This window comes from Artibeus jamaicensis, unplaced genomic scaffold (genome assembly GCF_021234435.1).
Source record: "Artibeus jamaicensis isolate MK-2021 breed Jamaican fruit bat unplaced genomic scaffold, CSHL_Jam_final contig_484, whole genome shotgun sequence".
NCBI lineage: Eukaryota > Metazoa > Chordata > Mammalia > Chiroptera > Phyllostomidae > Artibeus > Artibeus jamaicensis.
Genome location: NW_026521859.1, coordinates 10,410,801 through 10,435,649, shown reverse-complemented (window position 1 = coordinate 10,435,649; position 24,849 = coordinate 10,410,801). Strand labels below are relative to the sequence as shown.

Below are 24,849 nucleotides of genomic sequence, written 5' to 3'. Positions count from 1 at the left end.
AGACTTCGAGGTCAAACTTTGCACCTCCACAGAGCTGAGCAAGTGGTCAGGGCTGGACACGAGGGTTCAGGTCCCTTTCAAACCCTTAACAGTGAATTTACCAACAAATCACAGGTGCCTCAAAAGAATGAGAAATCATGCAGGGAAAAATGCTGGGAGGGCCTGCTCTGCTCTGATAATTTTAATTAAACAGCCCCAGAAATTGGTAGCCAGGGAGTCTTTGACTTGAAGATGGGCCCCCTGAGGTCCTTTCCTTCCTATAACAACAGGGATTCGGGAAGAGGCAGAGCTACGGTACCCGACTATGACATGGATAAACTTGTTCGGGTGGAGAAGACTGCCCTCTATCCCTCCACCCCTTCCTGCTCTGAGCTGCTGGCGTTCAGCTTCAGCTCCTAACGGGGCAGGTGCTGTGCAACTTGTTCTTAAAGAACAGCGTTGCTCTGGTTCCTGCCCTTTCACCCCATCACCTGCCACTCCCCCAGCTCACTGTGCTTGCCCTCCTCCCCCGCAGTGCCTCTGCACTGGCTGTCCTCTCAGCCTGACAGCTTTCCCTGCAGATACCACCTCTCAGTGAAGAAATACCACCACCCCACTGTCCCTGTCCTGTCTGCTCTTTCTTCACAGACCTCATCTCCAGCTGACTTCTTTCTCCTTATTGCCTCCTTCCCACTAGAAGCTCCACAACGACAGGAAGTTTTGTCTGGTTCTCACCATCTTCTCAGCCACTGACAAGTACCCCGTTACTCATTTTATCAACCAATCACCAGAGCCTTCAGTAAGACAAGTCACTGTTAGACAACTAAGTGAAACCAGAGGATCTGCCCTGCTATAAAGACTTTCACACAACAGTTCTGGATCTTGGGGGCCAGGGAGGCCTTTGTGGGTGCCCAGAGCGGGCTGGCACAGAGAGCCTGACAGAGCATTTGTGGCTGTGAGGGGATGGTTCTGATGTGGATGCCTGGGCGCCTTTCAGCCCAGTGCAAGGAGTCAGACTGGCGGTGAAGCACCCACGCCAGGCTGCTGGGAGGGGAGAGCCTGATCTTTTTAAAGAGAGAACCTTCAGACCTTCCTCTCCTCTGGGAAATACTTTTTATTTCTAAAATATTTTATTAAAAATATTTTATTTATTTTTAGAGAGGGGGGAAGGCAGAGGAAAGAGGGAGAGAAGCATTAATGTGTGGTTGCTTCTCATACCCCCCCAAATGGGGACCCTGCAACCCAGCATGTGCCCTGACTGGGAATCAAACTTGTGACCCTTTGGTTCACAGGCTGGCACTCAATCCACTGAGCCACACCAGCCGGGGCTGGGGAAATACTTTTTAACGAACAGTTACAGCTAGGACACACCATGTTTTGACATCCACTTAGTGCGGGTGTCCTGGCCCCACTTCTGGCTTGGCCAGCCCACATCTCCTGGTGTCCACTCAGGACCTAGCCCAGGCTGGCTCTCTTCAGCTCAGCAGCTTGGCCTCCAGCCTCTAGTTCTCCCCTTCATCCTCCAGGGGGGTTCTGCTGCTTCCTTCCAGAAGTTTTGTTTGATTGGTTCTCACCACAGTCAGCAATTGACCCGTAAGTGTCATTGGCCTGTCTCTTTAGTCTATGTGAGTCCCTGGGTCAGAGCTGGTTGAGGGCGTAGGCTCGGGCTGTACTGAGGGCAGCTTCCAGGTCAGCCGTGCTTCCAGTGCCCTGGGCAACCACTGGAGAGCCCCAGGCCTTGCCCCCCATGTGGCTGCACACGGCCAGAGCCCAGGCCTCTGCTGTGAAAGCTGGCGTGGGACTCTGGGGATAGAAACAGAAGGGACAGCAATGCTGAGCCGCCCTCCCTGCCATACCACTCAACATACCCTCAAGAGTGGAGTCTTGGTGACTGGAACACCCTGCCCAGCAGGGCACATCCTGGGGCGAGTAGGGGGAAGACAGGGGAGGGTTGGGCTGGGAATGGATAAAGAGGTGATGAATGTCTGCTACTTGTTTGCAAGGGACGTGCAGCCTGCAGGGGGAGGCTGGTAATTAGGGAATCCCATGGCATACTCTGGTGGGGGTGTGTGCTGGTTAGGGACAAGGAGATGGCCCTATCTGTGTCCTGGGTGTCCTCATAGATCACCTCCACCCAGTCTTGGCTCCCTCGTCTGGGAGTAATAAAGGGAGTGGAATCAGAGGGCTGGACTAGGAGATGGGGCGGTGGGGGATGCTCTCCCACTTCCCTCACCTGGGCCACCTGACAGGCACACAGCACACGCCCCAGGGGCTGGGGGCTGAGTAGTAGCACGGATGTGCTGGGCACCTGCTCACACAGCTGCCGGACCACCTTCACCAGCACCTGGGCAAGGGAGAGCAGATGGTGGCCCCATAGCCCCTAGACTCCCAGGTACCTCCTTGTGGAGACTTCCCCCTCCCCAGACCCTGGGGCCACCCCCAACCCTGATACTCACTGAGAGGGACTCGGTGGAAACTGTGTCCACAATCAGGGGCCCCTCTGAGTGCCGTTGCAGCAGCTCCTGGGTTTTCTGTGCAGCCTGTGGGGCAGGAAGGACAGCACAGGGGTCAGCATGGAAGAAAACTGGCCCTCACTTCTGAACTGAACCCCAGTCCAGAAATCCCCTCCCCCAGCAAAAGTCTTTAGCTTTGAGCAGAAGGGCCAGGGGTTCTACCTAGAATGGCCTCCTTTTTTTGGGTACCACCTGGTCTTTCCTCTCCTCCCTCACCTCCTCCCTTTCATCTTAGCTCCAGGCCCCGACAAATAGGTCAGTGAAGGTGGAAGGACTAAGGCTGGAGTACAGATGGAGGAGAGGGGGCAGGAGGAAGGAGAACGCACAGTTGAGGAGTAATTAGGACTCAATGGAATAATCAGTTAGCTTCCTGGAGGGAAAGCCTGAACCAAACTCGGGTGTTGGGGAGACATAATTTGGCAGAGGGAAGCGGGGGCCTCGTGATGGTGCCCAGCTGGCAGGAGAGGGAGCCGATACCCACCCCCACTCTCGGCCTTGAGGCTTCTCTGTGCTCACACTAGAGCGTTTCTGACCCTTGTTTGGGGTGCCTGGGACCTGCCCCATGGGTGCGGCCACACCCTCCTACCTGCCTCATTTCCAGCTTCCGGACAGCAGTGTTGGCGCGCCGCTGCAGCACCTTCAGTGCGGCCTGCAGCTCCCGCCGCTGCCACTGGGGCATCACAGCAGTGTCCACAGCCTGTGGCCAAAAGCAGTGTATCATCCTTACCCCTGCCTGAGCCACAGTCCCTGAGGCAGGTCCAGCAGGACCAGGGAAGAGACCACACCCACCACGGCCCACCCTGCGGACAAAAGACAAACATCTAGGCCAGCTGGAGTCCAACAGGAAAGCTGGAAGAGACGGGAAGGGTCCAGGGAGGCATGGGGAAGGGCGCAGTATAAGGACAAGGGTGTGTGCGTGTGTACACAGCCCTCACATCGGTGAGTCGTCCCATGTCCTTGGACAGCTGCTGAGCCTCCACCACATCCCGGCTGCCCCGACTCAGCCGCTCTGTGGCTGCTTCCACCTCCTGGGCCAGGCTCTGGCCCACTTCTCGTGCCTGCAGAGAAGGAAGAGGATGGTCAGGGCTGCTTGGCTTACTTTCAGGGCTCTGAACCTATTGCTGCTCAGGGCCAAATTAGATACAGTTAATAATCAGGACCCGTGACGGCACCAAATAATCACAACAATGCCAACTGCCTGCAGTGCATGTGTAGAAACACTGGTTCTTTGGCTGGGCATCCCCCAGCCTTAGAGTGTCAGCTATATGCGTCCCCTGCTCCTCATCCACTCAGAGCCTCCCAGGCCCCCCTGGCGTGCTGACCTGCTGGGCCTGCTCCCCAGTGATGGCCAGCAGACGGGTGGTGCCCTTGGCGAGTTGGCGCTCCCCGATGATGACCAGGTCCCCTACAGCTCCCGTGCGTAGCAGGTGCCTGTGGGCACAGGGGGAGAGTAGGAAGTCTGGGGGTTATGGAAGGGGAAAGAGCAGCCTGAGCTCCACACCAGGGGCTGGTGGCTCCAAGACCGAGGCAGGGTGAGGGTCCGGCCCTGGGCCAGGGCAGGCAGAAGGGGAGACTCACGTCCCACAGCACAGCTCCACTGAAGTGTGCAGTGCAGCGTGAGAGGCTGGGTCCAGTGCACGGGCCACAGGCACCCCCACTGACACCACCCGCACCGGGTCTGGGTAGACCTGTGGGTGAGAGGGGACAAGTCTGTTACCTGGCCTGTGGGGGGAAGGTGATCTCCACGAAGGGGGCCTCCCAACTCACCTCATCCAGACAGCGCAGGCCAGGGACATGTGCGGTGTGTGCCAGGGCTACCTCCTCCATGTACACGGCCTCATCCTGCCTCACAGCCTCCTGCACGGTGCTCTCCACTGCCTGGAGCTGCTCTGGGGTCAGCGGGGCCTGGTGCGGTGGGAGGGAAAAGGACAGATGGACAGGCAGTCAGCCCCATGTCTGCAAATGATGCATTAAGAGGCAGTCACTGAGGAAGGTATAAGGGGGATAAATGGTAACGGAAAAATCCAAAAAAAAAAAGAGAAAAAGCAGTCACTGTTCACTGAACTACCCCAGGATTCTACAACAGTGGCTAACATATAACAGGTGCTCAATGAACACCTGTGGAGCAAACGATTCTCTTCCTTGGAAAGCTACCTGGAAGTGGGCCTACTGGGAGTTGTGGTCCTTTCATCAGGCATAAGTTGGTGGAGAAACAGGAAATGGAGGCTCTGTATTCGGGGGGCTTTACAACAGGGCAGCCCAGTGGAAGAGAGGTACGGAGGGGAGATGCGGGGACGAGTGGTCAGGTGGGATGGGGCTTAGTCAGCGAGTGCTTCCTGGAGACAGTACTGAGCAGAGGAGCAAGAGGAGGAGGGGAACAGTGTGGCAGGGAAGAGAGAGGGCAGCTCCCTTAGAGCAACAATGGCTCGGGCGACAGCAGGAACAAGGAAGACGGACGGATGGAGGTGAAGCGAGGGTTCCGGGCCTGTCTGGCCAATGCCTTCCTGACAGGAAGACGCCCGGCCAGGTTCCCACAGGGACTGAGAGTTGGTGAGACGAGGCCCTCAGACTGGCCGGACTCTGCATACCACGAGACTCTCGCTCTAAGCCTGCAGCCTCCCGTGAAGCCCGTCTTTCCATGCCCTGCTCACCTGGGTGGCCACGTCAAAGCGCAGCCGCTCGGGACTCAGATGGGAGCCTCGCTGCTCTGTGCCAGGGCCCAGAGACTGCCGCAGTGCCCAGTTCAGCAGGTGAGTGGCCGTGTGCTTCTCCATGCAGCCCAGACGCCAGGCCTGAAATGCTTTTGTCACCCAGCGCCCCGGGTGACAGCAGGGCGTGGAGAGAGTAAAGGGGCCACAAGGTGTCAGGAACAGCAAGGGTGGGATTCTTCCTTACCTTATCCACGTGCAACTGCACCTGGTCCCCCACCTTCAGGCACTCCGGAGCCACAGCTTCATGAAGGATGAAGCCTCCACAGACCTGGGCCCGGGCCACAGGGAACAGCACATCCTAGGGGAGGTCAGGGGTCAAGGTACTGGAGTGACTGCCTGCAGCCTTTCCCTCCCCTTGGCTACCTCTCTGGCTCAGGTCTGCCTCCTGCAGAACTTAGCCTCTGTGTGTGGGGGATTCACCTGCTGCTTCAGCAGCACCAGGTAGCCTCGGTCTGAAGCCTGACCCCCTTGTTCAGCGTAAAAGTTGGTCCTGTCTAAGAGGAGGCCACAGCGCTGGCCTTCCCCCACAGAGGCCACGGCTCTTCCGTCCTCTGTGTACAGCTGGAGCACCTGGGCCTCGCAGGGGCCAAACTCTGCCAGGGTAAAGAATGGCTATTAGTGGTAGGCAGGGGTTAAAGATGTACATGCGTGTGGGTCTGTGCTTTATTTGAAGCCAAAAGGCACCTTCGTGGAGAGAGGGTATGGGGGTGGTGGTGCACACCCGCAAGTCCAGCTGAAGGCCAGAGACCCCTGGTGGCTACCCTGGGGAATGCATGAGGCAACCATCTGCCCATCCCAACCACGGCCAGGCAAGCTTGTGGCCACCTGCCTCAGTCCAGGCTCTCACCGTACCCCCCGCTGGGGAGAAGGCAGTAGTTGTACTTAGGGCTGTCATCCGTTGGAGGCACACCTCGGCGCTGCAGCTCCCCCAAGGCATGGATGTCAAGCCTCAGTCCTTGCTCCTCAACCGCCTCAGCTTGCTGGGCCCGGTGCTGCAGGACGGGCATATGTATGTGTGTGTACATGTGTGTATAGAAAGGGTGCGTGGAGAGTGCGATGGGACTGAGGCTTCTGCAGAGCCCTGTCCCTGACACACCGCCCTATGGACCCTGCATCCCCTCTGGAATAAGTGCCAGGGCTTGGCTGGTGAACCATCCAACATGAAGGGTCTCAGGATCAGGCTTCCTTCACCCAGTTCTGCCCCTGGAGACGTGTCCTAGGATGCTGTGTGGGCCCCTCCCCTTCCGCTCCTCTGTTTAGCCCACTGCACGAGTGTTCCTCTCTATGGGCTGTGTGAAGGACAGACCCCACCTCAGCCCCATTTCCCTCAATAGCTGCAGCTCCTTCCCCAGGAACTGGGGGCTGGGGAGTGGGCTGACTGTCCCAACAGAACCCTGGGGGGGGGGCGCCCAGCTTGTACCTGGGCTTCCTCCTGTGCCAGCCGTGCCAACCCAGCTGAGTCCAGCTGCACCCCCTTCTCCTCCAGCATCAGCTCTACCAGGTCCAGGGGGAGCCCCAGGTCCCCAGACATTGACAAGGACCAGGCCACTTCGGCTTTTTGGAAGACAAAGGGTTTTGAGTAGGGAGGGGTAGGGTACGGTGGGGGGGGGTGTAAGGGAGAAGGACTAGGGCTTTTCGAACCACACCAGGTACCAAACCGAAGTGCCCTTTCCCCACACTAGGTTGGCCCAGGAGAGGGGTCACCTTCAGGCTTCATGCTCAAAGGCCAGAGCTGGCAGGTGGCAACTGTCATTTCAGAGGAGGAGAGAGGAGGCTCATTCTAGGCATAAAGCCAGCCCTGGAAAGCGGAGACTGAGGCAGGGCAGCTGGGCAGAGAGGAAGTGGGGAAATGGGGAGAAGCAGGGCGTCGTTCCCACAACAGAGAGGTCTTGGTGTTGGAAAGAGTATAGGAGGAGGGACACAGGAGGAAGACGGGGTAGATACGAGGCACAATCCTGGCCCACAGCTTCCTGCTTGGCCTGCCCTGGCTTGCTGAGTGAGGCTCTCATGCCTCAAAAGGCACCCCACTCACCAGGGAAGACATTAGAAGGTGCCAGGCGCCTCAGGGTCCGGTCAATGATGCGCCGACCCCGCTGCAGGGAGGCCAGGAAGGCTGCCTCATCCTCCGACACCAGGTTGGCTATCTGAAGCGGAGGCGGGACAGGACTGGAGTGAGAGCCTCTCTACCACTCTCTCATCAGCCCTTTCCTCCCCTATCCAAATGCAGTACCTGGGCCGAGTTCTTCTGCAGTTCTGGATAAGTGTCTCCCTGGAGGAGGTAGAGAGGGCTGAGGAGGTGTGAAAGGCAACCAGTCTGCTCTCTACCTCTGCCCCCTGGGCCACCCTGAGGACAGCTGTCCTGGAGGCTCAGATGGGCTAATGGACATGGGGAGAGACCCAAATGGAAAATCAATTTCCACATGGGGTAGAGACACAGGCAGAGGGGGTCCCAAGGTCAAAGGTTCAGCAGCTGGGCAAGGAGGCCCCCTGAGGGCTCCCTGCTTTTTGTAAGCAATTCCAGCTTTCTCAGCCTGCCGACTGGGGTGGACATTTAGGGTGGCGAGCCTAGGCTGGGGGCACTGCATGGGCTCAGCAGCAGATGCCCCATGTGCCCAGGGAGGCCCAGAGGAGTGAGGAGGCTCTGCCCTTACCAGTGTCTCCACCACTACAGGTACAAGGCTGCCTAGGAAGCCAGGTGGTGCCCGCAACACCTCTGTAGAGAACCGCACTGCTCGACGGAGGATCCGACGAAGAACCAGCCTAGAAGGGTTCAGAACCCAGATATGAACCTCCAGCAGCCCCTGGTCAGCAGCACGGGAATTGGGGAAGCAAGGTCCTGTATATGCTCCTACCCCAAAGCCCTCTCTCTCCCTTCCCCGGCTCCTCATGCCATCTCAACCCGACACCCTTCTCATCTGTTCCTCCCTCTCCCCTGCAAGCCCCAGCTGCACCTGCCCCTCTCTGTAGTCCTTTCAGACTCACGGGGCGCCTGACATTCCAGTGGAGACACCATCAGCAATGCAGACGCTGAGTGTGCGAATGTGATCAGCCACTACACGGTATGCCATGTCTGTGCGGCCCTCGTCGGCTGCCCCTACCCGGCCCAAGTAAGGCGGTGCCTTGCAACCCTGGAAAGCAGGAGAGAAAGAGATATGGCTGCCAGCCCTGCCTGACCTGGCCCAGGTGGGATGCTATTCAGCACCCTTAAAGTTGAATACATCTGGAATGACCTGGCTGGAGAAGTTTCAGAGATAAATGGGAGTCAGACCCTGCCCTCAAGGGCCCACATTAACACTAACGATCATCACAAGTGTGATCATTCACTGGATTTCTACTATAGAACTGTGTGGGTGTTTGGATGACATGACATCTAACCCCTAAAATATCCTCTTCTGGGGGGTATTACTATCCTCACTTTAAGAGGAAACAGAGGTTCAGAGGATCTAAGTGCCACAAGGCCACACACAACTCCGGAGCAGATCTGAGATGTGAACCAGGCCTGTCCGACTCCAGTGCTTTCCGTTGTCCACACCTGCCTCTGCAGGCTTTATGGGGGACAGAGAGGCTCAGTGTAAGCTGAGTGTACATGTGTAATCTTCAGAGGAGAGGGCTAGATTCGTGCAGCCCCAGACCTGTCTCTTCCCCAAGCTGCCCCCTCTCAATAAACAGTCCTGCCACTCAGCTTATTGCTCACGTCAAACACTTGGGAACCAGTCTTTTCCTTCCTCTCCCATCCAACCCTCTAGTGGGGCCTTTGCTTCTACCCACATGAGATCTCTCAAATCAATCTACTTTTCTCCACTTCCACTACTACCAGCCTGAGCCACACCTTACTGTTTCTTCCCTGGATTATGAAATAGCCACCCAGTTGCTTTCTCGGCTTCTACTCTTGTCTCCCTCCAGCCCAGGCTCCACACAACAAAAGCAGCAGCCTTCTAAAGTGTCAGTCAGATCGTGTTCCTCTCCACTCAGAGCCCTGCTCGCCCCACTCAGAATTAAAGCCCACTTGGGACTTCTAGATCCCACAAGACTGGACTCTAGCCTTCCTCTCTGTGGCAGATTGTTGCAAAAGTGGCCACAATCCTTTCCTTTTCTGTGCACATGCCACTTCTCAGTGAGTGTGACTTAACAGTTGCTTTCCATCAAGGAAAGCATGTCTTGAATCTCAGCTAGCCTGTGACTTGCTTTGTTCAACAGAATGTGGTAGAAATGACACTGTTCTGAGCCTAGGCCTCAAGAGGCCTTGCGTGGGTCTGCTCTCCTTATAACCTTGCTGGGCTGGGATGTGAAGAAGTCCGAGCTAGCCTGCTGTGGGATGACAGACACATGGTCTGGTCACCCCCACTGCCCCAAAATGACACCAGCCAACTCCTAGAAGTACAGCTGCCACCACTCTCCTGACTGCTACCTTTTTCACTTCCAGCCAGGGATTTTCCTCCTGCCTCGGCACCCTATTACCTGCTGTGTCACATGAAGACCAGATTCCAAAAGCACTGGTGATTAGCAGGCCAGAGAGGCCTCTGGAAGGGAACAGGTAGGCTCACCTGGTGTATAGCGTTGAGCAGCGGGGAAAAGAGGTCAGTGTCGTAGGTGGAGCGTCTGCCTTGCAGCACAGCTACTAGCCTTTCCAGGCCCATTCCCGTGTCCACATGCCGCTGGGGCAGGGGCTGCAGACTTCCATCTGCCTCTCTGGCAAGGGAAGGTGTGTAAGGTGAGGCCCCACACAGGATTACAGGTGTGAGGCAGATGCTTAAGTGTAGAGGAATGAGGTAGGGTTCAAGGAGGCTGACAGAGGGAGGAACCAGAGGGCAGCATAACCCCCTACCCCAAACACAGACAGTGATGGCCATGAGTCCTGTCCATTCTCATAAAGGGTGATATCTCCCCTCAGCCCCCTCTGGCCCTTGCTTGGAACCAGAGAGCCCCTTTCTGGGACAAAATTCTTTTCCCTTAGAAAGAGGCATGTCAAGGCCGGAAGAAAATCTTAAGACATCATCAAGTTCAACTCTATCATTTGATAAGAAAGCAGAGGCCAGGGAGCAGTGGTGACTAGTTTAAACTGTTATGTGTAATGTCTAGGATTAAATCAAATCAGTTATTATCTGAAAAGTGTTCAGAAATATGTCTGACACGTAGTAAGTACCATTTAAGTGGTTGGGTTTTTTAAAAAATATTTTATTTATTTATTTTTAGAGAGGGGGAAAGGGAAGAAGAAAAAAAGGAGAGAAACATCACGTGAGAGAGAAATATCAGCTGGTTGCCTCCTAAATGTGCCCCAACCAGGACCGAATCTGCAACCCAGACATGTGCAACCCAACCATGTGCCATGACTGGGAATCAAACTGGTGATCGATCTTTCGCTCTGCAGGACGATGCCCTATCAACTGAGCCACACTAGTCAGGGCTTGTTTGTTTTTATAAGAAATGGATTAAAGGCTCCTGACTGCTAGCTTTTTCATTTCCAGCCAGACATTTTCCTCCTGCTTCAGCACCCCATTACCTGTTATATTGCATGAAGACCAGATTCCAAAGCTCCACCAGCTGGGGGGCTCCTACCCCACCAGCCAGGTCATAGTGGATCTCCGTACAGGGCCCACAAGGGCCAGTATCCCCCATCTCCCAGAAGTTCTCTTGTGGCCCAAAGGAAAGCACATGGCTGGCAGATACCCTAGAAGGAAAGCAAGGTGGGTGGTGGGGAGACAGACAAACCCAGAAGCGGGACTTTCTCTGCCATGAGAGCCTTCCACCAAGCTCAGCAAAAGGAGAACAGGACTAACCCCACGGTCTCGTGGGATATGCTGATAGTATCTATTTTCCAGTCCTCCTGCCCTCCAGGAATAAACATTAGGGAGGGTGAACTTACCCTAAGCTGAGCCAGATGTCCCTGCTCTCTAGGTCTGGGTCCAGCCCTGCCTTGGGGTCACCACCAAAGTAGGAGACCCATAGCCTGTCCTCGGGGATCCCATAGACCTGAGTCAGCAGTTCCCAGGCCATGCTGCAAGCTTCCACCTGCAGTTGAAACCCACATGGGGTGGGAAGAGGAAGGTGGGTGAGAAGAAAGCCCCACTGAAGCATTGATCAAGCCACATGAGTTCAGCCCTCAGCTTAAGACAAAACCATTTCCACTGTCTACCTTGTTTCTAAAATAAGCTATGATCATTTCTATTGAGTTTTTCCCTGCCCAGAAAGCTTCCCCACTCCTTTCTTTTAAGTCCCACCTTCTCCATGAAATCTTCTAACCTGTCTAGCCTAGGATGATTTTTAAATCCTGCATTTGAGTATTACTGTCTATTTATTCACACAACAATTATTGACCAGCCATGAGTCAGGAGGCACAGTCCTGGCTCAAGCAGCTTATAATCCAATTAGGGAAATGAGACACATTCCTATTATATATGTTCATCTTGTTCCTACAATAGGAACATATATAATATGTTCCTATTATATATGTTCACAGACACCTTGCCTGTGTCTGGTGTGAGGTCCTGCCTAAGCAGACTTTAGGAGTGGAGAGAAGACTTACCTTAACCCCCTTCTTGGTTGACTGCTGACCCTTCCCTAACTCCAGAACTTTCTGGAGACTCACCTTAAAATATTCACCCCCAAATGCCCAATTGCCAAGCATCTCAAAGAAGGTATGATGGGACAGGTCTCGGCCCACATCCTCAAGGTCACTGTGACGTCCTCCAGCCCTCACACATTTCTGGCTGTTGGCCACACGTCGGAAGCCTGCCATCTCACTTCGTGGATCCACAGTGCCCAGGAAGATAGGCTTGAACTGGAACATGTGAAGAAGGAGGAAAGGATACCCCAGACCCTCATCAGAACAGAAATGTGGGGAGTGAGGGCAGAGAGAGTTGTTTAAACTGAAGGCTGACTGCCCCTGAGAGTGCAGTGTGATCTTGGCCAGGGGGGCAACCTGGGAGTCTAAGGGCACCTATCTCTGCTGTGTGTGGGGCATACAAGGGGAGAATAAATCATGAAACAGAGGTCCTCGGCTGGTGAGATAGGCAAGATAAGAGGAGGAGGGATGTGCTGGTGCCTTGGAATAGGGCAATGAATGGCTACATCCTCCATCTCAGCCTCTTCAACCTCACCCAATAACTATAGGCTACAAAATTGAGTCTGGGCATGCGTACAATGTCAGTATTTAATAGGGATCTTGGCCAGCCTCTAATCTTAACCAATTCCCCCTCTCCCATTCCTATGCCCATTTTACAGATGAAGACAACCAAGTCTAGGGAGGGTAAGTCATGCTCAAAGCCAAAGGTTTAGAGAACGTAGTTTAGCATTTCGCATGGGCTCAATACCATAATCACGTAATGAATGACTTATCTTTATTCAAAGAAGGAATAAATGAAGCCAGACTTCCTCCACCAGATAACCCCCATGGGCCTCCACCCCCGCTCCCCCCGATTCCTGGGCCTAAAACTCAATTCCAAACGAGAAGTTCCCAGACCGAGTCTTTCCCAAAACCTAGGTCGTGCTCCCAATCACTTAACCCAACCAAAACCCTCTTTCCCTAGAAGCTACTGCTCCGCCCCTTGTTTCTTCGCCCAATCCCGTAGCGCCTTTCCCTCAGGGAAAAAAAAAAATCACAAACCCCGCCCCTACCTGGTTCATGCCGGCATTGACGAAAAGTAAACTGGGGTCGCCGCGGGGTCGCACGGAAGCAGATGGTACGAGTTGGTGGCCATGGCGGTCCCGAAAGAAGCTTAGGAAGGTGTCACGTACGGCCGTCGCTTGGGTTGGAGGGGGCTCGGATGAGAGCGGCCGTCGACTGGGGCCCAGCCATGAGGGCGACCTTCGAATGGCCCGCCGCAGTCCACCGACTGCAGCTGCCACTGACGCCGCCATCTTAACTTGGGGCAGAGAATTTACGGGGTCAAAGGGCACCGCGGGGGATAAACGGTAACGTCGGAAGGAAGCTGGGCGTTTCCTACAGCGGCTCCTCGTGGTGGGAGGACTCCAGGCAGCGTCTGCCGCCGTTGTGGAAATGATTGTGAAGGGGACCCTCGCGGGAGTATGAACGACCTGTCACGTTGTAATTTATTCGGCATTAAGCAAATATTCATTGTGAGCCTGTTATGTGCCATACATTGTTTTAGGCACTCAGGGTACGGTAGTAACAATTAACATAAATTCCTGACCCCATAAACCTTTATTGTAGCAGTAATTGTTAATTTTATTACTTTTGCAAGGTTATATACAAATGGAGCTGCAGTGAAGAGGCGTGGGTTCAACTTCGTGTGTGTGTGTGTGTGTGTGTGTGTGTGTGTGTGTGTGCGCGCGCACACGCGCGTTTCCAGGTTTAGAGAAGAAGGCCAGAGTGCAGAGGGAGTTAATATCAGCATTCATTCTAGAGGCATTCAACGAATTTATTGCATACCTGTTATGTGCTCCAGCACTCTTCCAGGTACTTGCTAGTTCCTTGTGTCCTTGACAGTGGAAATCGCCTTTTTTTGTTTTTAGGGACTGAAGCAGACTCCTTAGAACAGGAGTCTAGCAGAGGTAGAAGCCAAATAGCATCTGCTCCATTATTAATTAATTAATAACATTTGATCTTTTAATTAGAGAGAATCCTGATTTGTCAGGGCAGGACGAAGCCGTTAGCTGATAGCTGTAGAGATTTCTCTGAGCATCCCAATGCCCCCAGGGTTTTGTATGTTTTGCTTTAGGGTAAGTGGGATAGAGTTCCATCTCCCCCTTCTGTTTTCCTTTCCAGAGTGACAGCTGTGACCACGAGGCGCACCCAGGCAGGCCCTTGTGATGCGGTCCAGAGTGCTCACAGGGCTCCTCACAATTCCCTGCTTTTGGTTTGGGAAATTAAACAGGTTGAGAGGAGAATTGCCAAGGTGAAAATCCAATAGGGGCGGAAGAGCTGAGGTCAGTGTGGTCACTTACAAGGCCTCAGCCATCAGGTGGGTTCTTTTGGCTACCATTCTTTGTGAGTTATTTAGGGACTTTTGAAACACAGCTTCCTTGGGAAATCTGTAGTCTTTTCTGAACTGGAGTTTCTACAATGATAGTGAATTCTTAACTTTGTATTCTGATCTGTCCCATGTCCTCTGTTTCTTCCCTCATCCATGTAAAGGTGTTGTTCTGAAAGTGTGTTTTGCCTGTTTTGGTTTTTCCAGTGTCTTTGAAACAGGAACCTAAAGCTAGGTGGGGATTTCCATGAGACTGATGGTTTTGAGACAAGACTGTGAAATTCTTCCCCAAACTAAGATGGGAATGTTTTGCTAGGGAAATCTAGCTGGGCCCTCTACCTAGTACTGATACCAACTTTCTTTTTTCTTCAGACTTTGCCCGGGCAGGTTTTGCATAAGAGTAGGAACTACATGTTTTTAGACTAATGTAGAACTAGTGTGGAGCCATGTTTTTTTTTCAAGAAGCTTTATTGAAGTATAATTCATATACCATACAACCCACCTATTTGAAGTGTATAGTTTAGTGACTTTTAGTGCATTCACAGAACTGTCATTCATCACCACAATTAATTTGAGAACATTTTTATTATCCCCGAAAGAAACTCATACTTCTTATCCATTAACCTAATCCCCCAATCCCTCCCAGCCCCAGGCAACCATTAATCTATTCTCTGTCTCTGTGGATTTGCCTATTCTGCACATTTCATATAAATGCAACCATATAATATATAGTCCTTTGTGCCTGGCTTCTTTCACACAGCATAATGTTTTCAAAGTTTATCCACGTTGTAGCATGTCTCATGGGTTTTTAGAACTATGTTTTGTGAGTTGTTTCCTGTTTGAAGAAGGGCTTTTCCCTAGTCGAACTATTTGATCCTTGCCATTAAAAAAAATGATCATTTTCTTTGTGTGTTCTTTGGTAAGTCAGTCTTTTTAATATTTCCCAGTGAAGGGAAGTGGTTCTCCTAGGACTGGGATGTGTCCGTTCTGATTTGCCAGTCATCTGATGAGGAAGTTAAACTTGAGGTCTGCAGTTTCCCAAGATAGATGAAGATGGAAAGAACTTATGAGACTGGGGAGTTACTGATCTGGGAACTTCTCCCAGGAGTACTTACCTACTGACTTAGTAGGATTTTCATTTTGAAGTTTAAAATGCAAGTGGGGTCTATTTCCTGGGAGCTCGTTCAGCTGGATTTGGGTGCTGCCTTCCTTGCGTCTAGAATTACCCTTACGTTACCATTTGACTCAATTACCCTGCAGTTCCATGGTGCCCATTGTTTGGAGCCTCTCTTTTCACGTTATTCACAGGAAGCAACACCCTTACTCTGGGAATGGAAATTGTCCTTCCTGATTTCCCCATCGGCTTTGACACCAGGAACCTGAGGTCGGTGATGCATTCTGTCCTGGACTGAACATTAGAAGAGACACAAGGGAATTTTTACCCTTAATGAGTATAGAGAACTCAGCTTGGGGAATTTCCTCTTATAAATCATAAAGGCTGTCTTTTAGTGTCTAGGTTAAAAGTTCAATCTATTAGAGGTGTTCCTAGCTTGATGTATTTATGTATGGCTTTGCCTTATCTGGATTGTAAAAGCGACACTTGTCAAATGTTAGTAAGGATGGGGATCTCCTGGGATTTTGTTAAAAATGCAGACAGAGATTCAGTAGGTCTGGGCTGAGGTGGAAATTCTGTATTTCTAGCAGGCACCTAGGTGATGCTGTTGCTGCTCCCCTAGTTAGCTAGACGACACCTGGAATGATTAGGGTGTGGAAGAGGACTTGTGGGAAGAGTCGGGACACACACTTTTGAATATGCCGAGGTGCCAAGTCTTATGTGCCCCTGTGGTTTCCCTTTTCTACCAGAGCTGGTGAATGGAGCTGAGAACTCCTTGTGCGCATGCGTGCTCTCCCATCAGTTCCACCTTGGATCCTACGGTAGGTGGCAGGCCGGTCCACCTGTTGCTAAGAGACACGGAAGTAGTGCTGGCCTGAGGCAGGGACTGGAAGCAGCTCCTGTGGGAACCCGGCGGGGGCATGGGGGCTTGGACTGTGCAGCTCAACGATGTGAACTTCCTGGGATCAAAAATTCAAGGATTAGTGGACCCTTTCGGTTCGTAACGCTTGGGTTTATCCTTACGCATTATTAAATGGTTACATTTTAAATGGTTATATAAGTACTACACAATTTTGCCTGCTGGCCTGAAAAATCTAAAATGTGTACTATCTTGCTCATTGAAAAGAATTTGCCAACCCTTGTGTTAAAGGCTTGAACAAAATTTTTTCCTAAATCACAATAAAACACAGATGTAGAAAAGTCAACCAAACTATACGTATGGCTTAATTGGTAGAGGACAAACATCTTTGTATCCACCATCCAGGTCTGGAAAAGAACCATGCAGCCACCCCAGGAGCCATCTGTGGACTCTGCCCTGGCCCCAACCACCTCCCTCCTGGCAAAGGTGGCCACTCCCCTGACTTTCATAGTAATCACAACTTTGGGTGGCTTGATGGTTTTATCACCCATATGTGTATCTTAGATATTATAGTCTAAGTATTGTCTGGTCTTTTAAAAAGTTTAGTTGATATGCCTTTTAAGTCTTTTAATCTGTAGGTTCTCTCTTAATCCCCTTCTTTTCCTTAAAGTGTTTCTATTGCAGAGCCAGGCAGAGAGAATGAGAGGATTAGTGCAGCAGCAAAGATTTTAAGTATTTCAGTACATGGAAAAATTCAGTACAAACTGGAGGAATAGGCCATAGCCAGGAGCAGGGATGCTCCTTCCATTATAATGAGAGGGAAATCTGGATACAGATTAGCAGGTCAGTGCATGTAGGTCTGGGAAGGTGAGGGAGTACTCATCTTCATGCATGTATATCCTTAACGAATGACTATGCAGTGAGATGAAGAAATGAAATTGCTGTTTTGATAAAGAGAAGGAGATTTACTGGGAAGTGTGGTAAGATTAACTAACCATGTTGGCCTCTCCTTTAAGATTTGAAGTCCTCTCTTTAAACCAAGACTGGTCAGCACAGTGGGATTTTCACTATCCATCCTGAAGTGCTCAGAGCAGATAGATAATGGGGCATAATTAGGTCAGGGGTTCTGCCACCTGAGTGATAGAGGGAGAGGCATGCATGGGCAAGGGTGTTTGCAGAGAAATGGGTCAAGTCCTGAGCCTTGTTCAGTATTTGAGTTCTAAATGCTATTATATAGGCACCCATCTTACTTACAAGCCTTAGTTAGCAACATGCCTCAGGTTTTAAAATGCAGACTTTAAACAAAAATGAAGTATATGGTTTGTGGCTACTCCCACCCTCTCTCTCTCCCTTCTTTGGAAGCTTTGTTACTTTAGGTGGAGAAAAGTAGTGACTTTTTCTAGTCAATGGAAAGTACTTTTAGCAAGAGAAAAATTTGCCGACTTTTCATCAGAAACAATAGAGGTCAGAAGACAATGGAAAGGTATTTTTAAAGTGGTGGGGGAAAAATCTGTCAACCCAGGATTCCTTATCTAGCATAAATATTTTTCAAGAATGAAGACAAAATAAAAATTTCAGATAAAAACTAAGAGCTTATTTCTGGCAGACTGCAACACAAGGAAATATTTCAGGTTGAAAAGAAATGCTACTGGATAGAAAGTTGAGTCTTAGGTGAATGAAGAACACAGGAAATGATAACTGTGAATGAATATGAGAGGCTGTCTTTTTTCCTCAATTTATTTAAAACACATTGAACTGTTTAAAACAAAAGAATTTTGCAATTGTATATGTCTGTTTATTGCTCCTATGCTTTATGTAATACATCATAAAGGTTGAGGGGGATGGTAAGTGGAACTTTATAGTTGCAAAATTCTTACATTTTACATGAAATAGTATAATATTTACTCTAGGTGTTCTCTGAAAAGTTAAAGATGTTTATTGTTATCCCTAGAACAGTGGTTCTCAAACCACTGTGGTACAGTCTGTGGTACAGACTTTGGGGGTTCTCAAAATCCATTCAGGAAGTCTGTGAGGTCTTCACTTTTCCAGTGATATATCTATATGAGCTTGGCTTTTCTTCATGAATGCCAACCAATATAACACATCACAACAGATTGAATGCAGAAGTAGATATGAGAACCCATCTGTTTTTTAAGACAGATGTTAAAGAGATTTGCAAAAATGTAAAGCAGTGCCTCTCTTATTACTATTTTCTGGAAAATATATTTTTCATAAAAACATGTTTATGTTGATGGACTTCTGGTCAAGATGGAGGCATAGGTAAACACAGCTCTCCTCTTCATACAACCACAGCAAAAATTACAACTAGACTACAAAACAACTATTACTTAGAGTCATGAGAGAATCGACCTGTATGGAAGTCTGACAACCAAGCAATTAAAGAAGTCACATTCTTCCAGATGGGTAGGAGGGGTGGAGACATAAATATAATGCAGGGAGGTACAGAGATGCAGAAAGGGTGGTCCACACCCATGTGTGGTGGATAAAACTTGGGAGGGATATCTTGGGAGTGAGGGATCCCAACCCCAACCAGACCACCCAGCCCAAGCTTCCAATGCCAGGAAAATAAGTTCACATAAATACTGGCTATAAAAAACCAGTGGGGGCCCTGGCTGGTGTAGCTCAGTGGATTGAGCACAAGCCTGCGAAACAGAGAATCGCAGTTTGATTCCCAGTCAGGGCACATGCCTGGGTTGCAGGCTGGTTCCCTGCAGGCCAGTTCCCAGCAGGGGATGCACAAAAGGCAACCATACATTGATGTTTCTCTCCCTCTCTCCTTTCCCTCTAAAGATAAATAAATAATATTAAAAAAAAACCCAGTGGGGGTTGGGGTGGTAGAAGAAACTGTGAGAGTCTCAGGAATCTCCTCTTAAAGGGCCTACAATGGACGTAGGACTCATGCAGATTTACTCCCTCTGGGCCGCATCACAAGAGCAGTAGTGGAAGGACACCAGTGGCATATGGGGAGAAACTGAAGTGTCTGGTATCAGGGCAAGTGCCAGGGGATAGCTTCCTCCCAGACAAAACTCCAGAGTTTTGGGAGTGGAATTTTTCCCTTTCTGAGTCCTCCCTCCTGCAGAGCTAAAGAGCAGTGACACCATATTGGAGACTCCATCGACCTAGTTCACATAGGTTGCTCTGCCCAGGTGATTTTTTATGCTATTTTTAATAGACATACTTTAAAAAAAAGATTGTATTTAGTTATTTTTAGAGAACAGAGAAGGGAGTGAGAAAGAAAGGGAGAGAAACACTGATGTGTGGTTGCCTTTTGTGCAGCCCCTACTGGGGGCTGCAACCCAGGGACGTGCCCTGACTGGGAATTGAACCAGTGGCCCTTTGGTTCACTGGCCAGTGCTCAATCCATTGAGCCACAGCAGCCAGGGTTGCCCAAGTGATTAATTAAGGCTCTGCCCCATCCTACTGTACTTTTCTACAACAGGCCATGCTACTAAGACAGGGAGTCAAAGCTCTACCTAATACATGGAAACAAACACAGGGAGGCTGCCAAAATGAAGAGACAAAAAAATACAGTGATAGAGATAAGCAATGTAACAGATGCTGAGTTTAAAATACTGGTTATTAGGATGCTCAAAGAACTCATTGGGTATTTCAACAGCATAAAAAAGACCCAGGCAGAAATGAAGGTTACCCTAAGTGAAATAAAGAAAAATTTACAGGGGACCAACAGTGGAGTAGATGAAGCCAAGAATCAAATCAGTGATTGGAACATAAAGAGGGAAAAATATTCAATCAGAAAAACAAGAAGAAAAAAATTTAAAAAAACTAAACCAAAACAAAACCCGGGAATAGGCTAAGGAGCCTCTAGGACAACTTCAAGCATTCCAATAGTTGAATCATAGGGGTGCTGGAAGGACAGGAGAAAGAACAAGAAATTGAAAAGTTATTTGAAAAAAATAATGAAAGAAAACTTCCCTAATTTGGTGAAGCAAATAGACATACAAGTCTAGGAAGCACTGAGAGTCCCAAACAAGACGGACATAAGGAAGCCCAGTCCAAGACACATCATAATTAAAATGCCAAACATTAAAGATAAGGAGAGAATCTTTTTTTTAAAAAGAAGATTTTATTTATTTATCTTTAGAGGGTAAGGGAAGGAGAGAGGGAGAGAAATATCAATGTATGATTGCTTCTCGTGTGTCCCCTGCTGGGAACTGGCCTGCAACCCAGGCATGTGCCCTGACTGGGAAGGGAACTGTGATCCTTTGGTTTGCAGGCCTGCACTCAATCCACTGAACTACACCAGCCAGGGCAAGATAAAGAGAGAAGCTTAAAGAGGAGTTCCCATAAGACTTTCAGCTGATTTCTCCAAAGAAAACTTGCAGTCTGGCAAGAACTTTTCAAAGTAATGACAAGCAAGGGCCTACAACCTAGATTATTCTATCCAGCAAAATTATCATTTAGAATGGAAGGGTAGATGAAGTGCTTCCCAGACAAGGTAAGACTAGAGGAGTTCATCATCACCAAGCCATTGTTATATGAAATATTAAAAGGGACTTATTTAAGAAAAAGAAAATCAAAGTTATGTACATTAAAATGGCAATAAATTCACAGTTATTAACAGTTGAATCTAAAAAGCAAACTAAGCAAACAAGCAGAATAGAGACAGAATCATAGATATGGAGGTCACTTGGAGGGTTATCAGTTGGGGGCAGAAAGGGAAGAATGGGGGGGGAAAGGCGCAGGGATTAAGAAGTACAAAGTTGGTAGGTACACAATAGATGGGGATGTAAGAACAATGGAGTTGCTAAAGAGCTTGTATGCATGACCCATGGGTATGAACTAAGTGGGGGAATGCTGGAGGGAATGGGGGCTATGGGAGGAGGGGGCAAAGGGGGCCAAATTGGGCACCGTAAAAGTATAGTCAATAAAATATATATAAAATACCATGTTTATGGTAATAATGGGTTAATTTATTTTAATTAAAATCTTTTAAAAATGTAATTGAATGATGTATTTCTCACATAAAAAACTTTTGGGGGGTCTTTAGTAGTTTTTAGGAGTATAAAATGCTTCTGTAGGGGGTGAAAATGGGAGCAAGGTGGGGAGCACTGGGGGGTGAGTTGGGATGGGAGTAAAAGACAGAAAACTGTACTTGAACAACAATGAAAACACATATATTATTAAAAAATGTTTCTGCAATTAAAGCACTTGAAAATTGCTGCTCTAGAGCAAACACTCAAAAGAATGCCATGAGCAGGACAATTCACCATAGCCAAAAGGTGGCAACAACTTAAATGCCCATTAATGGAAGAATGGATAAACAAAATATGCATACAGTGGAATTTTATTCAGCTTTAAAAAGGAACAGAGTATTGACACATGCTGCAGCATGGATGAACCCTGACAACATGCTAAAGGAAAGAAGCCAGACACAAAAGGCCACATGTCACATGATTTAACTTATATGCATTGTCCAGAATAGGTATATCCATAAAGACATTGTAGGCTGCTGGTTGCTAGGCATTGAGGGAGGGGAGAATATTCATGCTTAATTGGTATGGAGTTTTATTTTGGGAAGATGGAAATATTTTAGAACTAGACAGGTGATGATCGCATGACTTTGTGAATGTACTAAATGGCGCTGAATTGTATTAAATGGTTTTATTTTTAAATGGCTAATTTTACATTATATAAATTTCATCTCAATAAAAATGTGGCCAAGTGTAGTTAAAAAGCCAATAGAGAAGTTAAAAGAGAATTATAAAAACTATTTAGTTAACCCAAAAGAAGAATGGAAATGAAGAAGAGAGGAACAAAAAAACTGTGGGGCGCCCTGGCTGGTGTAGCTCAGTGGATCGAGCTCGGGCCTGTGAACCAAACAACTGTGGTTTGATTCCCAGTCAGGGCACATGCCTGGGTTGCAGGCCACATGCCTGGGTTGCAGGTCTCAGGGGACACATGAGAGGCAACCATACATTGATACTTTTCTACCTCTCTCCTTCCCTTCCCCTCTGAAGATAAATAAATAAAATCTTAAAAAAATAAAGTCTCAGCTTTACTGGAAAAAAGAGCCAATGGTTCTAGATTAAAAACAAACAAACACACACACAAAAAACAACGGGGCAAACAAGACAAATAGCCAAACAGTAGACCTAAATCCAACCATATCAAGAATTACATTATCCTATGATTTAGTAATTCCTCTTCTAGATAGTTATTATTATTATTATTTTTTTATCCTCACCTGATGACATGCCCATTGATTTTTAGAGGGTGGGGGAGAGGAACATCAATTGGCTGCCTGTCATCTGCACCTTAACCAGGTATGGGGCCTGAAACCCAGGCATTTGCCCTGACTGGGAATTGAACCTACAGCCTTTCAGTTTATGGGATGATGCTCCAACCAAATGAGCCACACTGACCAGAGCTCCTCTTGTAGATAATTTATCTGAAAGAAATAAAAGCACATTTCCAAAGATTTGTACATAGATGTTCATAACTTTACTTGTAATAGCCAAGAATTTGAAACAGATTAGAGGTTTATCAACAGAAGAATGGATAAACAAATTATGATGTTGTATATTCTTATGATGAAAGAAGACTTAGCATTATGAAAGAACAAACTACACATGTACACAGCATGAATCAATTTCAGAAACATGTTGAGTGAAGCAAGCCTTCTATAGAAGAATGCTTGATGATTGTACTTTTATAAAGTTTTAGAAAAGGGAAACTAATCTGTTTTTTGGATCTGATTTTAAAATATTTTTAAGTGGTCATTTCTGGAGGCTAGAGGCATGGATGGACTTGAAGGGACTTTCTGGGTGATAGCAATGTTCCTTCTTCATAGAAGCGAGGTTTACACTATTTTATTCATTTGTCAAAACTCATGTCAAACCCCACTGGTATGGCTAAGAGGGTTGAGCACTGGCCTGTGAACTGAAAGGTCGCCAGTTCGATTCCCAGTTAGAGCACATGCCTGGGTTGCAGCCAGGTCCCTGGCTGGTGGCATGTGAGAGTCTGTTTCTCTCGCACATCAGTGTTTCTCTGCCTTCCTCCCCCTCTCTCTTAAAAAGATAAATAAATAAAATCTTAAGAAAAAACTCATGCGAAAACATCTCATGGTGAAACTGGAAAAGTTGCATTTGTGCTGCGTCTTACTATAAGAACCAAAAAGTAGAGATAAGGATCGAATCTTCATGGGCGCTTTCTTTAGATGGCAGCAGTCTGAGAAGACAGCAGGTTATGTACATGAAAAAACCATCTTAATGTCTCATCTCAAGCTGACCTTTTTATAAGAAAAAAGGGTATGTAAGAAGTTTGGAAAAAAGGTTAATTGGATATGAATTGTAGTCTGGAGGCAGTTTTCCTAGTACTTCTTTATCTGTTGGTCACCAATTCTTTATCTGTGTCCTGGATGTTCCTTCCCTAGAGCACGGTGGCTCAGATACTGTCTCCGTGGCTTGCAGACCTCCTGCAGCACAAAGGTTGAATAGCTTGTCAATCTCTTGGACTCCCTGGTCATATTCCAGTTCCTAGAATAACAGCTTTCCATGTGCATTAATCACTTAAGCCTATCTATCAACTAGGACTGAAGCTAAAATCTTTAACTCTTGAATTCCCCTATCAATGGTATGTAATCGTTCCAAATATTTTTCTGTGGTAAAACACAACATAAAATTTATCATCTTAACCATTTTTTATATGTACAGTTGTGCGGCATTAAGTACATTCCTGTTGTTCTGCAACCAATGCCACCGCCCATCTTCAGAACTCTGTATCTCGCAAGATCGAAACTCCATACGTGTCAGCAAATGCTTCATTCTCTATATCCCTTCCAGCCCTTGGCAACCAACATTCTACTTTCTGTCTTCATGATTTTTGACTACTTTTAAGTATCACATGGAATCATACAGTATTTGGCTTTTTGTGTCTGGTTTATTTCACTTAGCATAATGTCCTTGAGTTTCATCCATGTTGTAGCATGTCAGAATTTTCTTCCTTTTCAGGGCTGAATAATATTCCATTGCACGTGTATACGACATTTAGCTTGTCAATTCATTTTTTAAAATATTTTATTTATTATTTTTTAGAGGGGGGGAAGGGAGGGAGAAAGAGGGAGAGAAACATCAATGTGTGTTTGCTTCTTGTACACCTCCTACCAATGACCCAGGCATGTGCCCTGACTGGGAATCAAACCGCTTTGGTTCACAGACTGGCACTCAATCCACTGAGCAACACCACCAGCCAGGGCTCCATTCATTGTTGATAAGCACTTGGGTTTATTCTATGTTTTACCTACTGTGAATAATGCTTCTGTGAACGTGAGGATATAAATAATGACCCCGATGTCAATTCTTTTGGCATATATCCAGAAGTGGAGTTGCTGAATCATATGGTAATTCTATTTATTTTTTTCTTTCATTCATGTATTTTTTGAGTGCCTACTTTGTATCAGGCTCTGTACTACATCAGTGATACACAAGTAAACCAAGCAGACCAACATCTCAGGGACCCAAGTGGGGAGGCAGACAGTTAACATAATATGTGAGTTGTATAGTGCCTTAGGAGATAAAACGGCTATGGGAAAAACAGAGCAGCCAGAGGGGATCAGCGTTTTCTTGGTCTTAGTTTTTTTTTTTTTTTTAAAGCCGAGAAGACTTTATTTGTAGGAACTATTATGCAGAAGCTCCATATATAAGACAGATAGGGAGCTGCTGGGAGAGGAAATTAGAGTTAAGCTCCAGGGCCTTTGCACAGC

General features: G+C 48.4%; 2 protein-coding genes across 3 annotated transcripts in view; one reads left to right on the top strand and one right to left on the bottom strand.

Moving 5' to 3' along the window:
* Positions 1 to 1,069: 1,069 nt before the first annotated feature.
* On the bottom strand, positions 1,070 to 13,088 carry AARS2 (alanyl-tRNA synthetase 2, mitochondrial). 2 transcript variants are annotated; one of them, XM_037142595.2, is made up of 22 exons: positions 12,818 to 13,088; positions 11,790 to 11,981; positions 11,067 to 11,212; positions 10,704 to 10,871; positions 9,748 to 9,892; positions 8,186 to 8,331; positions 7,855 to 7,963; positions 7,434 to 7,472; positions 7,236 to 7,347; positions 6,624 to 6,757; positions 6,051 to 6,195; positions 5,624 to 5,796; positions 5,388 to 5,501; positions 5,144 to 5,284; positions 4,260 to 4,397; positions 4,071 to 4,180; positions 3,815 to 3,923; positions 3,428 to 3,550; positions 3,079 to 3,189; positions 2,436 to 2,519; positions 2,213 to 2,323; positions 1,070 to 1,782 (listed from the first exon to the last, which is right to left on the bottom strand). In XM_037142595.2, the coding sequence occupies exons 1-22, from the start codon at positions 13,058 to 13,060 to the stop codon at positions 1,618 to 1,620; spliced, it is 2,958 nt and encodes a 985-aa protein (XP_036998490.2). In that variant the 5' UTR covers positions 13,061 to 13,088; the 3' UTR covers positions 1,070 to 1,617. The 2 variants fall into 2 exon arrangements, with proteins under 2 accessions (XP_036998490.2, XP_053524305.1); XM_053668330.1 differs by lacking the exon at positions 1,070 to 1,782 and having other exon boundaries at positions 2,232 to 2,323; positions 3,083 to 3,189; positions 12,818 to 13,072.
* Positions 12,813 to 24,849, top strand: part of SPATS1 (spermatogenesis associated serine rich 1) — a 65,129-nt gene continuing 53,092 nt past the window's right edge. The window contains exons 1-4 of the mRNA XM_053668295.1: positions 12,813 to 12,882; positions 13,929 to 14,124; positions 15,442 to 15,517; positions 15,997 to 16,243. The gene's annotated coding sequence lies outside the window, so the exon portion shown is untranslated. The remainder of the gene's footprint in view (positions 12,883 to 13,928; positions 14,125 to 15,441; positions 15,518 to 15,996; positions 16,244 to 24,849) is intronic.